This window comes from Taudactylus pleione, unplaced genomic scaffold (assembly GCF_031769625.1).
Source record: "Taudactylus pleione unplaced genomic scaffold, aTauple2 ptg000845l, whole genome shotgun sequence".
NCBI classification, from domain to species: Eukaryota; Metazoa; Chordata; class Amphibia; order Anura; family Myobatrachidae; genus Taudactylus; species Taudactylus pleione.
The window spans coordinates 5,450,001-5,465,649 of NW_028285247.1; the positions used below are offsets into that span (position 1 = coordinate 5,450,001).

The 15,649-nt window shown below is 46.2% G+C and overlaps 1 protein-coding gene across 3 annotated transcripts in view; it reads right to left on the reverse strand.

Moving 5' to 3' along the window:
* The window catches only part of LOC148474432 (E3 ubiquitin-protein ligase TRIM39-like), an 82,992-nt gene that overhangs the window by 7,656 nt on the left and 59,687 nt on the right, over positions 1-15,649 (reverse strand). For all 3 annotated transcript variants that reach the window (XM_088458679.1, XM_088458677.1, XM_088458678.1), the window contains one exon: positions 5,925-6,155. In XM_088458679.1, coding sequence (XP_088314805.1) covers positions 5,925-6,155 — 231 coding nt within the window. The remainder of the gene's footprint in view (positions 1-5,924; positions 6,156-15,649) is intronic.

Here is a 15,649-nt window from a genome sequence, read left to right on the forward strand (position 1 = left end):
TGTTGACGTGTCACGTTCCGCTTCAGCTGACAGTGTGTTCACCAGCAGGTCTTTGCACCTCTGCAGGCTTGTGTCGGCCGGAAAGAGAGACACCACATAGGCTTTAAACCTAGGATCGAGCACGGTGGCCAAAATGTAGTGGTCTGATTTCAACAGATTGACCACCCTGGAATCCTGGCAAGGCGAATGAAGGGCTTCATCCACAAGTCCCACATGCCGAGCGGAATCGCTCCGTCTTAGCTCCTCCTTCACTTTCTCCAGCTGCTTCTGCAAAAGCCTGATGAGGGGAATGACCTGACTCAAGCTGGCAGTGTCTGAACTGACTTCACGTGTGGCAAGTTCGAAGGGCTGGAGAACCTTGCACAACACGGAAATCATTCTCCACTGCGCTTGAGTCAGGTGCATACCCCCTCCTTTGCCTATGTCATAGGTGGATGTATAGGCTTGAATGGCCTTTTGCTGCTCCTCCATCCTCTGAAGCATATAGAGGGTTGAGTTCCACCGCGTCACAACCTCTTGCTTCAGGTGATGGTGGGGCAGGTTCAAGAGTGTTTGCTGGCGCTCCAGTCTTCGGCACGCAGTCGCTGAATGGCGAAAGTGGCCAGAAATTTTTCGGGCCACCCAAAGCGTCTCCTGCACGCCCCTGTCGCTTTTCAGAAAATTCTGCACCACCAAGTTTATTGTGTGAGCAAAACATGGGACGTGCTGGAATTTGCCCAGATGTAATGCCCGCACAATATTGGTGGCGTTGTCAGATATCACAAATCCCCAGGAGAGTCTAAGTGGGGTAAGCCACTGGGCGATGATTTCCCTCAGTTTCTCTAAGAGGTTGTCGGCGGTGTGCCTCTTACTGAAACCGGTGATACACAGCGTAGCCTGCCTTGGAACGAGCTGGCGTTTCTGAGATGCTGCGACTGGTGACGCTGCTGCTGTTGCTGCGTAAGGTGATACATCTACCCAGTGGGCTGTCACAGTCATATAGTCCTTAGTCTGCCCTGTTCCACTTGTCCACATGTCCGTGGTTAAGTGGACATTGGGTACAACGGCATTTTTCAGGACACTTTTTCTGACGTTTCTGTACAGTCTCGGTATCGCCTGCCTAGTGAAGTGGAATCTAGACGGGATTTGGAACCGGGGACACACTACCTCCAGCAATTGTCTAAATCCCACTGCACTAATGGCGGATACCGAACGCACGTCTAACACCAACATAGCAGTCAAGGCCTCAGTTATACGTTTTGCTGTCGTACTTCATCCTCCTCGCTAAGGACTGTTGGAGGGTCAATTGTTTAGTAAAAGTAGTGGTGTTCCTACTTCCTCTCTGGGATGATGAACGACACCCAGCAGCAGCAACAGCAGCAGCGGCAGCAGGTGGCGTAGCAATGCAGGATCCTCTGGAGGAATCCCGGATAGGAGAGTCAGTCATGCCAGTGACATGGCCTGCAGGACTAAGGAGGAAATTGACGAGGAGGGAGTTGACGGTGTGGTTTGCAGGCGCTTGGATACAACAGGACAACGGGATTTAAGTGTCCCTGGACTGCTTACGGTCTTAGCCAAAGTTTCTGAACTTGACAGTAACTTATTATGAACGCGCTGCAGGTGCCGTATAAGGGAGGATGTTCCTAGGTGGTTAACGTCCCTACCCCTACTTATTCCACCTTTACATAAGGTACATATGGCAAGACAGTTGTTGTCCGGATTTGGATAGAAATATTGCCAGACCAAAGAGGTGGAATGTTTGGTCTTCTGCCCAGGCATGACCGTGCAGGGCTTTTTCATCCCACGGACAACAACTGTCTCCCCCGGAGCCTGATTTAAACAAACCACATCACCATCAGAATCCTCCTCGCCAACTTCCTCCTCAGCGCCAGCTACACCAGTATCCTCATCCTGTTGTACTTCAACAGTGACATCTTCAATTTGCATATCAGCAAGTGGACTGTGGGTGCTCCTTTCAGCACTTGGAGGGGGCGTACAAATGGTGGAAAGAGCCACCTCTTCCCGTCCAGTGCTGGGAAGGTCAGGCATCGCAACCACCACCACACTTGGACTCTCCTTGTGGATTTGTGATATCTTCTTAGAAAGCACAGTTCTTCGCTGTGCTTTTGCCAGCTTAACTCTTTTGATTTTTTTAGTGGGAGGAGGGCTTCCATCGTCATGTGAAGCTGAACCACTAGTCATGAACATAGGGAAAGACCTTAGCCGTTCCTTGCCACTCCATGTCGTAAATGGCATATTGGCAAGTTTACGTTTCTCTTCAGATGATTTAAATGTTTTTTTCAAGGTCATTTTCCTGAACTCTGTCATTTGGGATTGTATGTGCCCTCTACTATGACATTGGGCATCGGCCTTGGCAGATGACGTTGATGGCATGTTATCGTCTATGTCATGACTAGTGGCAGCAGCTTCAGCACTAGGAGGAAGTGGTTCTTGATCTTTCTCTATTTTATTTTTATCGGAGAAAGTTTGGTCCTCCATTTATGTTATATCGATTTCATATATACGTGCGGCTAAACACAGAAAATATTTTTTTATTTTTGCTGGAGAGTAGTGCACTTTGTGGGTTACACTAGCCTTTAAGAAATGAGCCAGCCGGCTCTTTACTTATGGGACACAGGCGCACGCTTGGCGCTGCTCCTTTGTTGATGCACGTGCGGCTACTGCGCACACAATTCACAAACAGAGAAAATATATATTTTTTTGGTTTGGACTGAAGTGTACTTTGGGGGTTACAGCACCCTTTAACGGTCAAGCCAGCCGGCCCTTTACTTATGACACAGGCGCACGCTTGGCACTACTTTGTTGATGCACGTGCGGCTACTGCGCACACAATTCACAAACACAGAAAATAAGTTTTTTTTTGGTTTGGACTGGAGTGTACTTTGGGGGTTACAGTACCCTTTAACGGTCAAGCCAGCCGGCCCTTTACTTATGACACAGGCGCACGCTTGGCACTACTTTGTTGATGCACGTGCGGCTACTGCGCACACAATTCACAAACACAGAAAATATATATTTTTTTGGTTTGGACTGAAGTGTACTTTGGGGGTTACAGCACCCTTTAACGGTCAAGCCAGCCGGCCCTTTACTTATGACACAGGCGCATGCTTGGCACTACTTTGTTGATGCACGTGCGGCTACTGCGCACACAATTCACAAACACACAAAAAATATGTTTTTAGCACTTGGGGGGAGCACCCCTGACGGACAGAGCACCCCCTGGACAACACTACAGCACCCCTTTAGGACTGGGACACTGCACAGGACTTTGGAGTGGACACAGCCCCTATGGAGAACTGACTGCACAACACAGTCCAGCCAGCCCCTATGGACTTTGAAGTAGTGGACACAGCCCCTATTAACAACAGCAGCACAGCACAACACATCCAGCCCCTATGGACTTTGAAGTAGTGGACAACAGCAGCGCAGTGCAGCACAGCACAACACTACTCTGCACTACACTACACAGCCCAGCCAGCTCTAACTCCCACCCTCCCTCTTCACTGTCCACAGCCGAGTGAGAAAATGGCGCCGACGCAGGTACCTTATATAGGATCCAAAACCCGCGAGACTCGGAAGGCGGGATGATGACGTTTTGCCTTGATTTCAGAATCCGAGTCAGGCGGGAAAAGTCGAGCCTGACTCGGATCAGGGGGCTCACATATATATATATATATATATTTTTTTATTTATTTACAAAGCCCGATCACTGTCTCCAGCAGTGATCGGGCCAGGGGCAGAGTTCCAGCCAGAAGGAGGGGACAGGGGAGCTAGGTAACTGGCCAGGGGAGGAGTAAGTGGGGTGCTGCCGGATGAGTCGCGGACAGAGTAGTAGCCGCCGACGATGCGGCTGCTGCTTCTGAAGGGATTTTTTACAGTTGGGTGCGCTTCCGGCTCCCCGGGGACAGAGCAGCAGCCGCGGCTGACAGGAGCGCTGGTGATGGGGTAGGAGAGCCGCCGGCTACCTGAGAACAGAGCAGCAGCCGCGGCTGACAGGAGCCGCTGCTGCTGCTTCAGTAGTACTTATGTCACTGGCAGCTAGCGTCGGTGAAGGAAGGGGTGGGAGAGCCACCGGCTTCCCAGAAACAGAGCAGCAGCAGCGGCTAACAAGCCACCGCTGCTGCTTCTATAAGTGAAAGCCACACCGGGGACAAGGAGGTAGGGATCCCGCCGGCTGCCCAGGCCGGGGACACAGCAGGGCAGCCGCGCAGGGAGGATGGTCATGCTCGCTGCCCGATCACTGCTGGCCACAGTGATCGGGGCACACAGGGGGGGTGTTGAGTGATGCAGAGGGACCAGCAGGTCCCTCTCACATAGGCGGCTGCGGGAAGATCAACTTCCTGCAGCCGCACAGTAGGCATTTTGACTGGTCGTATCAGATACGACCATAGCAGGTAAAGCCCAGTCTGGTATGGTCGTATCTGATACGACTGTGCCAGGCAAGTGGTTAAAGAGTCTCAGGGGTAAATTTACTAAGATTCGTGTTGATCCGAGATATCACTTTTTTGCTAATCGGGAATTTACAATCATTTAAAGTCGGGTGAATTTTTCATCTTTTGGGTGTGAAATCAAGTGAGTTAATGCTGCAAATTCGTCCGTTTTTATCACTAGAAATGAATTCACCATTGGCTCAAATCGGAAGTACTTTTTATTCATTTCTGCCTAAATTGGGAATTTACCATTATTTGTTTTGCTATATTCGGCCGTTTTTGCAGCCAAATCGGGGAGTCAATAAAAGTTTCAAATGCACCGCATCCTGAGCTGCGAGTTGCCATCAAACATACACAAATCATTGTAATTTGTGTATGTTTATTAATGAATAGTGTGGTTTTAGGGTTCATTTTTAGGGTAAAATTGATGTGGGGTCCCCTCCAAAAGACTAGCCAGCCCCACCAGGTTGTAATGCCACAGCCAGGAGACCCTATTTCTGGGTCTCCATGGCCAAAGCATTCTCACCCCAAGCTGGTCAGGCCACGCTGGGGATCTCGGGAGGGACCCCAAAAAAGGGGTCCCCTCCTTTCCCGAAACCCCAGGCTTGGTCTAAAGCCCGATGCTCTTCCCCGCGGTGGGTACGGGGGTAATAAAGTGTTAAATAGTATTAAACTATGGTATTTTACAGTGGAACTACAGGTGCCAGCATGCCTGCCCTTTGGCACTTGTGGAACTACAAGTGCCAGCAGGCGGCCGGCACCCGTAACCCCCCTGTAAAATAAATAGTTAAAAAAAAGACACAACATATATAGTATAACTTTATTACACAGCTACCTCACTCACACATACTTACCTACTGCCAGATGTTCACGTCCACTTCTCCCATGTAGAATCCATTTGGATGTGCCTGAAAAAAAGAAGTGGTACTCGCCTCCATCCTTATGCTGGTCTCCTTAGCATCCAGGGGTCTTTGCAAAATAACAACCCGAAAAACCCGAAGCTATACGGACAAGTATTGCTCTGTGTGTTATCACACACAGCAATACTTCGCGAATGACAGCTGACAGGCCTCCACAGGAAATCCCACGGGCCACCAACCAATCAGTGGCTACTTTACATGTAGCTGCCGCTCATTGGCTGGTTACACGTGGGTCCCAGCCAATGAGCGCCCGCTACAGGTAAAGCGGCCTCTGTTTGGCTGGCGGCCCGTGGGAATTCCTGTTGAGGCCAGTCAGCTGTCATTCGCAAAGTATTGCCGTGTGTGACAACACACATAGCAATACTTGTCTGTACGCTTTTCCTATATTTTACATTCCCAGCTTGTTTAAACATTTAAAAAATATGTGTTTTTTGAATGGAAACTTTTATGTTTAATACAAAAAAAATGTTTACTGTTGTTTTTAACTATTCACAATATGCAATATTTGTTGTCTCTACTGTTTAATTCAATGCCTGCTTATACGTATCTGCTATAATTAATCTGAACATCTAACCTTCAGTAGATTTATGGGAGAGTCATTGAGCTTTTCTTCAATCTCGCTGATGATTTTGCTTAGAGTAAAACTCTGTTCCTCTAACTTGGCCAGACTGTCTTCCATTCTCTGTGTAATCTCCTTCTCTCTCCCATGTAAATCAGCCAGAAACCACTCCTTTTCCCTATCCAGAAGTCGATGAAGTTCGTCAAATTCAGAAAGAAGTTTTTGTCTCTGGCTTTCGACCTTTGCCTGGTGTAGAAAAGTATAACCATAATGTGGATTGGTAACTGCGGTTTGTTCCAAATACGTTTTGCACTAGTTTATGAGAATGAGCTGTAGTGTAATATTATTCTAATCATAGTGCTAAAAGATTGATGACTATACACGTATGACAAAAGGTACGGATAACTTTAACACCTAGTTATACCACCCATGTAATATAATTATATCTGTCATATCTGTACCATACTCGCTGACAAGCTGGCTGCCCCCAGCAGGGCAGCATAGCGGGGTGTGTGGCGAGGACGGTGGCCCATGACTGGGGGCGGGCGGGCGTGACTGCATCATCACTACACAATGGCGAGATTACCAGCATTGTGCAACAGGGCGCGAGGTAACGATGACGTGATTCATTGCGAATCGTGTCATCGGCTCCACTCGGATCTCCCACTTTTATTCTATAAGTGGGCGGCTGCAAGGGGGGAAGTGGACAGTGGCGCAGAGTTCGAGCGGATGGCGGCCGGGATACTTGACCACTTTTCCTGGAGGCTGAGAGTGCCACCCAATTTCCGGGAACCTCCCGGACATTTCGGGAGAGTAGGCAAGTATGATCTGTACCCAGGCAGGAAGTCAACACACAAAATAGGTGAATAATATAAAAAAATATCAATATTAAGGTCCACTAGAAGCATAATGATTATTTTTATCTATAAAGGAAAACTCGGTCTGCTGCCCTGCATCGTGCCCAGGCTCCTGTATAAGAGAATGTGTATGTGAGTGCATCCATTTGTTTTATATTATATATTCACAAGGCTTCCACCCGTAGCATGACTAGACTGAAACACACACACTCCATATCTGGGAGACCTGTGAGCACCAATTTTTTGCTGTGTGGGTGTTGTGAACCTTTGGAATACTGCAAATGCAGCACCAAGAATACAAATAGGATCTACAGTATGCAAATGCCCATCCTATACGATTTCTTTTTCTTCCTGTTTTTAAGAGTTTTTTTTAACATAATATATTTTATTAAGATTTTTCACGAGTAAGATTTGGGTGAAGAGTTACAGAACAAAAACAAAAAAGGTTGGGAGGTACTCGGGCTGGGAAACATTGTGGAAATTTTTTTAAAAAATTCTGTGTTCCAAGCAAAGACAAGCTAAAATGTCTTACATAAGCCTGATATTCTTCAGTGCGTCACCACCATATATATCCAATGGAAACCAAAGCAGAAGTGAGGGTCTGCAAGTGTTTAGGAAAGCACAACTGGATAAGAAAGGGGAGGGGAATAATTATATTACTAAGGGAAGCTGGGAAAGAAAATCACTAAAATCTTTCAGGTTTTGAAGTAGTGGTGTCACTAATACAGTATGTCATTGTGATTTGGGAAGCTCATAGTAAGTGAGCCAAGCCGTCCATGTGCTGTGATATGTATTGCTGCTATCTTGTAGAACAATAGACATATACGGGGATACTATAATATATATAATATGCCATATTAATTACTGCTGAGAGTGTGGGGGATTCCTTTATTTTCCAGTGGGAAGCAAGCGGACACTTTGCTGCATGTAGAATGCCTAATAATAATCTCTGAAATGGCAGAATAAATTCAACACAACTCAATTTTATATGTATAAATGTACAGTTTTATTCATAAAACACTTTTGAGCATCTATTGCATTAAATGAATTAAAATTTATTTTTTTACATTTCTAATCATTATATATATATATATATATATATATATATATATATATATATATATGGATTTGTTTTTATAGGTGTTTTATACTCAATCTTTATGTGTAAGTGTTTTGAATATACTTAATTTAGATATACATATATATGGAGAATGTTTTATTCTATTTGACTTATTTTCTAAACTGTTAGAGGTATTTACTCCTGTTGAATGAATTAACCGCTGTGAGCTGGAAATTAAACCAGGTGTTCATTCTACACACCTGGATTCATTAATCTAATTTAAGAGATTGACCAATTAGAAATCATTTTGTGCTTTAAAAAGGACAACTGGTGGAGTAAAGGATTACTCTTTGAAAAAGCCCCCACAGCAGAAATAGGGGCGAAATGTATCAGAGGATCCCCAGGTTTTGCACTCTTTACTATCCAGCCAAGCACCACTACTAAAGCACTTATCGACCCATTTGGTTACGGAGCATCGGCACCTTTGTATACAATTTTCTGGATGATCATGTACGCCTATGCTTGTTGACGAAAGACATCTGCGGCAATAACCTACTCAGGATAAGCAACGTGGCTCTAATGTAAGGCAGCCGTCTGGCTGTTCAGTTACACTCCTTGAGAGAAAGATTATTATACGTCAGCTGTGCCGCTTCTGCCCCGAGCAGCGTACGGAACATTTGTATTTGTGGTCACCCAGGAAATCTAATACGCTTCCTGTATCTCAGCCGGATCAATACTCCTCCAGATAAGGAGAGGTCGATACATTTGTGTGCGCCTATCACTTGACAGTGCTAGTGGTTATAGTGTGGACTTAGAATCCCAGTCCGGCAGCCCTGTATAATTACGGAGACATACCACCATCTTTTTGCAAAAGGATCACTGTGCATATATATTTGACTGCCTAGCAACTATTGGGACACACGCATGCCGTTTTAAATAATTAACCCTAGGAGGAATTTCCGTACGGGTGAATTCAGATCATACAAGCCAATTAGAGTGGTCATACAGAGCAATTTTTTTATATGTGTGGTGTTTAATATGCTATTTTAGTCTTATACGTCCTATTAAGGTTCTTTATTTTAGAGAGGTGTTAATTGGATTTAATCATATATGAAGGATAATTAGTAATATTGTTATTTTTATGCAATAGATGCTCAAAAGTGTTTTATGAATAAAACTACATTTATAAATATAAGATCGAGTTGTGTTGAATTTATTCTGCCATTTCAGATTATTATTAGGCAATAAGCGCAGAGTCCATTCTTTCTTGTTTATCTGTTTGTAGTTATATGGGGCAAGTCCAGCCCTTTTAGTGACTTTGCAGCTGCCGATATTCAAATGAGATTTATCTCTATAAATTATATTTTTGAAAAAGTTTTTTATTAGCGCTGTAGCCATTCCTTTGAAGTTTTGCATGTAGAATACGCCTGCTATGCTCAGCTAGCGCTTTGTACTTGGTGCTTATATGTACAACTTTTGTCTGAAAATGAATAAACACTGTGTAAATTTTAAAAAAATCCTTTTCTCTGATTCCACAGGGGACACTGGAGGTTGCTTACACTGGGGTATAGAGGCGTGGATAACTGGAGCTGGCACTTTAAATAATTTAGAATTGTGAAGCTCCTCCCCCTCTATGCCCCATCAGTCCTCCAGTTTAGAAAATGAAGACCGAGAGGAGATGGAAAACAAGCGGAGTAAAAAGGAGTGAAGAACACACAATAAATAAATCATACGGAACAATCCGAACAGGCAGGCTAAGAGCGCAGAGGTGGGCGTCCAATGTCCCCTGTGGAATCAGAGAAAAGGATTTACCGGTAGGTACCAAAATCCCATTTTCTCTTTCATCCACTAGGGGACACTGGAGGTTGCTTACGCTGGGGACGTCCCAAAGTTTTCCTCCACGGGTGGGAGCGCTCTGCGGAACCTGCAGAACAAGGCGGCCAAAACGTGATGCCGAAGCAGCAACGTAACAAATTTGTAAAATTTTACAAACGTGTTAACCGAAAGCCGAGAGGCCGCACGGCACAAATATGACGTAGAGGCGCCCTTACCGGCCGCCCATGACACACTCACAGAACATGTGGAATGAGCCGAAAAAGGACGAAAGAGGCCTATGGTCAGCACTAACATAAGTGTGATGAATAGGCAACCTGATCGAATGTGCCAGAGTCTGCTTAGACACTGGCCAACCCCTCCGAAAGGCATCATAGAGGACAAAAAACGACTCCGACTTGCAGAGGGACGCTGTCCTGGCAACATAGATGCGGAGAGCCCTAACCACCTCCAAGGTGGAAGAATCACCAGAGTTCCCCACCAATGACGGTGCTGCAATAGGCTGATTGATATGGAAAACAGACACGACCTTGGGAAGGAAGACGGCTACCACCCTGAGTTCCGCTCAAACGGCATGAAACACAAAGTAAGGTGGCTTTTATGACAAAGCACCAAGTACAGAAACTCTACGAGCCGAGGCTAGAGCCAGGAGGATGACCGTCTTCCAAGACAAGTACTTAATATCAACCTCTTCCAAAGGTTCAAACATGGGCGACTGAAGAAACAGAAGCACTAAGTTTTTAAGTCCCAAGGAACGATCGGAGGTACAAAAAAGGACACTGTACACGCAAGACCCCCTAAAGGAACGTCTGCACCTCAGGAATGAGGGACAATTCTGTTGAAAGAAATTGGGAAGGGCAGAAACCTGCACCCTTATGTTCTAAGGCGAAGGCCAGAATCCAGTCCCGTCTGAAGAGAAAACAAAAACCGGGACAGCGTAAAAGTCCTAGACGGAAGACCCCGACTGGAACACCTAGAGATATAAGAAAACCATATGCTATGATAATGCGCAGCCGAAACAGGCTTCCTGGCGCGCTGCATGGTGGGAATAATCAAGTCTGGGATGCCCCTGCGTCTTAACATATCTGTTTCAAGAACCACCTCGTTAACGCAGTTGCGCTAAGATGAGGTGGACGAAAAGACCCTGCTGAAGAAGATCCAGGTGCAGAGGAAGGGGTCACGGGTCGTCTACCAATAGGAACCGAAGGTCCTAGAACCAACTTCTCAAAGGCCAGTAAGGAGCCACGAGAATGACAGAGGCCAACTTGTGTTATATCTTTTTTTTTTTTTTTTTGAAGACGAAGAAGTGGAATCGGAGGAAAAGGTAAACGAAGTCGTAGGTCCACAGAACTGTCAGTGTGTCTACTGCCTTTGTCTGCAGATTCCGAGTGCTTGACACGTGTACTGGGAACTGATGATTCAATCGTGATGCCATGAAGTCCACCTGAGGACACCCAATGACGTATCAGCGCGTTGAACGCTTCTGGATGAAGCTGCTATTCCCCAGGATGGATATCCTGGCGATTTAGGTAATCTGCTACCGAGTTGTCCACACCCGGGATGAATACTGCCGACAGGATTACCTACTGGTTCTCCTCCCACCAGAGAATGGGAGTTACTTCTCGCATGGCCATGCAACTTTGAGTCCCGCCTTGGCGGTTGATGTAAGCGACGGACCGTCGCTTTGTCGAACTGAACTCTTACAGGACAAGACTTTAGAAACTCTGTTATTTCTATCAGAGCATTGTAAATTGCTCTGAGTTCCAACACATTTATGGGCCACTTTTGTTCTAGAGGGGACCATCGACTCTGAAAGTCATAATCGAGGACTACTGCTCCCCATCCTCGAAGGCTGGCATCCGTTGTTACAATGATCCAGTCCCACACTCCGAATCTTCAGTCCACTAACCGATTGTTGGATTGTGTCCACCAGAGGAGGGCCACTTTGGAAACTGGTTTCAGACGGATCTGACGATGTAGAAACAAATGAGACCCTGACCCCTGCGATTGCAGGTCGCCGATCCGAACTGTAGTGCCTTGCAAGCAGCTACCATCTTCCCCAAGAGACGCAGACAAAGAAGTAGAAAACCTTCTTTGATCTGAGGACCAGCTGAACTAACAACCGGATAACCCGGACTTTGTCTATCGAAAGAAAAACCTTCTGTGATGCCGTGTCAAGGAGCACGCTCCGAAACAGGATGTTTCTTGAGGTTAATTCTCCAACCGTGTTGAATTAGAGTCTGATATGACAGTAAGGCATGACTTGAGAGAAGGGATACCGATGGAGCCTTGAGTAACAGGTCGTCTAAATAAGGGATTATGTTCACTTCCAGATGACCGAAGGCGAGCAATCATGACTAACACGAGTTTGGTGAAAAAAACGGGAAGCAGCCCGAACGGCAGTGCCCGAAACTGATATGGCAAAACACAGGAAGGCTAGATGCGGTTTCCAAATGGGAACATAGAGATAGGCATCCTTGATATCCAGGGATAAGAACTCCCCTGGTTCCAAGCTCGCATTGACAGACTGCAGAGGTTCCATTTTGAAACGATACATCAGATACCGGTTTAAGGACTAAAGGCTTAAGATGGGCTTGACCAAACTATCTGGTTTGGGTACTACAAACAGGTTTGAGTAAAATCCCATACCTTGTTTATGTTCCGGAACCAGAACTATCACAAATAATAACATTAGAGACTGGATAGCCTCTTGTAGAACCCCGGCCTTGTCTGCAGGTATTGGCAGACTTGTAGTGAAGAACCAAAGTGGAGGGGGGACTTCGAAGACAATTCGGTACCCCAGGGAAATGAGACTGCGAATCCACGGTTCTGAAGAGGTCTGGTTCCAAACTTTTTTTTTGCAATTGGGCTCCCACCGCAGGAGACCCCAGGTGGGACGGAAGACCGTCATGCCACCTGTTTCTCAGCTGGCTTAGGCTCCTGTTGACGTGCAACAGTGTGTGGGCGACCTCCAGTGTAAGATCTTCTGGGAGCTAGTCCAATTCCAGGCAAAAAAGCAAGTCACGAGTGAATGGTAAACCCTCCACCGCACACTAGGATACTGCGTCTGCTTGCCAAGAGCGCAACGAGAGGACACTGCGCCCGAAATAACAGATGCAGATATGCGAGCACTGATATGACTAATAGCCCAGGTAATTTGCAGACTCACGGATGTGTTCTGCTAGAAGACTTAATACTGCTCTGGAAATACCCGAGTCCAGCTGTAATCAACTAGTCAGCCCAGCAAAGCACAGCCTTGTTAACCCAGGCAGTAACAAGGGTTCCGACTATACATCTTACAATCCGAAGGTCTTTTAGTACAGTAGCTACTGGTACTGGAAGTGCCGTTTCTTAGAGAAACGGGAGACAGACGCATCCACTGGGAGATGTTTCCTACTTCTCCATTAATGGAATTTGGAACCTCATATCCGGCTGTTTCCAAACCACTGAGAGCTGCTGCTGATTTTGAGAATGGAAAAACAGCCGAGCTCTTTGAATATTTCACACTCCTGGGATGCAGGAATAATATCCGCAGGTAATTAAGGATATTTCTGACCACCAAAATTAGAGACTCCTCTTCCCGGGAGAGGCAGACTAACTCTTGAGGGGTACAGTTCAACTCTACGGTATCCTCCGTTGTGAGGAATACTTAGTCCGACTGTTCCACTGGAGAACAGTTGTTAGAGTACGCTTTAGCAGGAAGTGGAGGGTGCAGATACCGCTGCACCCATAACATGTACCAGGGTGTCTAGAGACTTTAACTCTGACGTCAAGTCTGTCATAATTCCTATCATGTCAGCGGCCCATAGGGGGCAGGTGAGTCAATATTAGCCATAGATGAAATCATTGCTATACAAGCATTACATAGCGTGGAGCCAGTGCCATGCGGTTTGTTTGGTATTACACTTCAAACAGACAAACATCTTTAACTGTACATATAAAAGAATCAGAACTGAGACAGAACTGAAAACAGAAGTTTGGGACACAGAGGAGGAGGTACACCCCCCACTCCCTTCCCACAGATTTGATTCCCTGCACTTACACTCCAGTGAATTCTGTACCAGGGATGTAGTAAGGAGAATCAGTTATAAGATACTTCACTGGGATCTGAACCCAGGACATCTACACTGTGCTATGGAGCATTAGCTCATTGAGCTATTGGGCTATGCTCCTTGTATGTGCTGCACACTACAGCACTCTGCAAAGGTTTTGTAGCCTAGCAGCTGCACTCTGCCTCAGGAGGGAGAGAATACCGGCAGTTAGCACAACAAATGGCAGACACGCTGTTTGTAACAGCTCTGTGCCGCTAGTGTGGAGTGAGAGATCCCGCGCTGTTTTGGCTCCGCCCCCCCCTTCATTAAGCCTGCTATAGATAATGGCTGCCCCCGTCTAACGGAGGAGCCTACTGACAGCCCCGCTATGCCTCTATCCCTCTCCATTAGCCGCGAGCAGGGACTGAGGTACAGATGTAGCAGCGCAGCAGTAGCGCCATGTACTTGCCGGGAGGCCGGGCGTCGCAGGGAATGGCTGCCCCCGTCTAACGGAGGAGCCTACTGACAGCCCCCGCTATGCCTCTGTCCCTCTCCATTAGCCGCGAGCAGGGACTGGAGGAACATATGAAGCAGCGCTATGTACACGCCGGGATGTGTGCCGGGTGTCGCGGGGGGGGGGGGGGGGGGGGGGGGGGGGGGGGGGGGGGGGGGGAGAGGGCGGGCGCCGGAGCGGGTAATGCGCAGCAGTACTCACTGCGCTCCCCGGAGGCTCTCACAGCTGCAGCACACTCTTCTTCTTGTTAGAGTTGTGCTGTGGCGATAAGGAGCTGTCAGTGCTTTTAGTATTTTAGTATAGCGCTGCGCACTCCTTCCTGTTTTTCTAATAAACAGGGTGCCAGGTACCCGGACCCCACCTTTAGAGAGGTGGCGAAGGGTACCTAATATAGTGTAAAAGATGTATAAAAAAATAAACCAAAATAAAAATAAAATCCAATGTATTGCTGGAGCACAGTAAACTGTGACCAGCTCCATGAGGCACATTTTCTAAACTGGAGGGCTGATGGGGCATAGAGGGGGAGGAGCTTCACAATTATAAATTATTTAAAGTGCCAGCTCCAGTTATCCACGCCTCTATACCCCAGCGTAAGCAACCTCCAGTGTCCCCTGTGGTGTATTTTAATGATTGAAAGTATTCATAGTCCTTCCTAGAGATAAGCAAATTTCCGACTTTTCAGTTTGCACAATTATTTCTGATACAAATACTGGAAAACATTTTCCTCCTTCAAACAGAAAAAAAATATTTAAAAACAATTTAAAGGGAAATAAATATTGTTTACAATGTGACTGATCAATTTGTTTGTTTTCTCTTGCAATTTAATCTTATTGTTTAGGTACATTTTTAGCCATTTACATTTTAAAATATTCCACCTAAACTGTAATTCCTGCAATATCACCAAACCATCCAAATTCCACCCACTTATGAATCATGGCAAATCATTTTAATTACTGCTTCTTCCCTATAATTGTTTGCAATCTGCGATGTCCATTTTAGAGCTCTGCTGGTCAGAACTGGTACATATGCATCTTAAAACAAATGTTTCATGATCACGAACAAGTGTGGATTCTAGACATCGGACTTCTAGACATCAGTATGCGGTTGAGCTTATTTCCCCTTCACACTAGGGACCTGGAAGTGACGTGCAGTGAGGCTGGAAGTGTGATTCCATGTCCATAAAGTCCACCTAGAGAAGAAACTTGTCCCCTCGCGGACTCGATTTGCAAGCCACACTTCGGGCATAGCTCGCTACAAGATTGTATTCCGCCTCTATATCCACGTGGATGGTAGGGAATGACGTTGGACAGTAGCTGATGACGTCAGAGTCATCTCTACGACGGGAATCTAGACACTACCATCAGTATTACCCTTCTTAGATCTCTCTATGTTAAATCCAACAATGTATTTTTAAGGTAACTAATAATAAATCCTTTTTAATATGC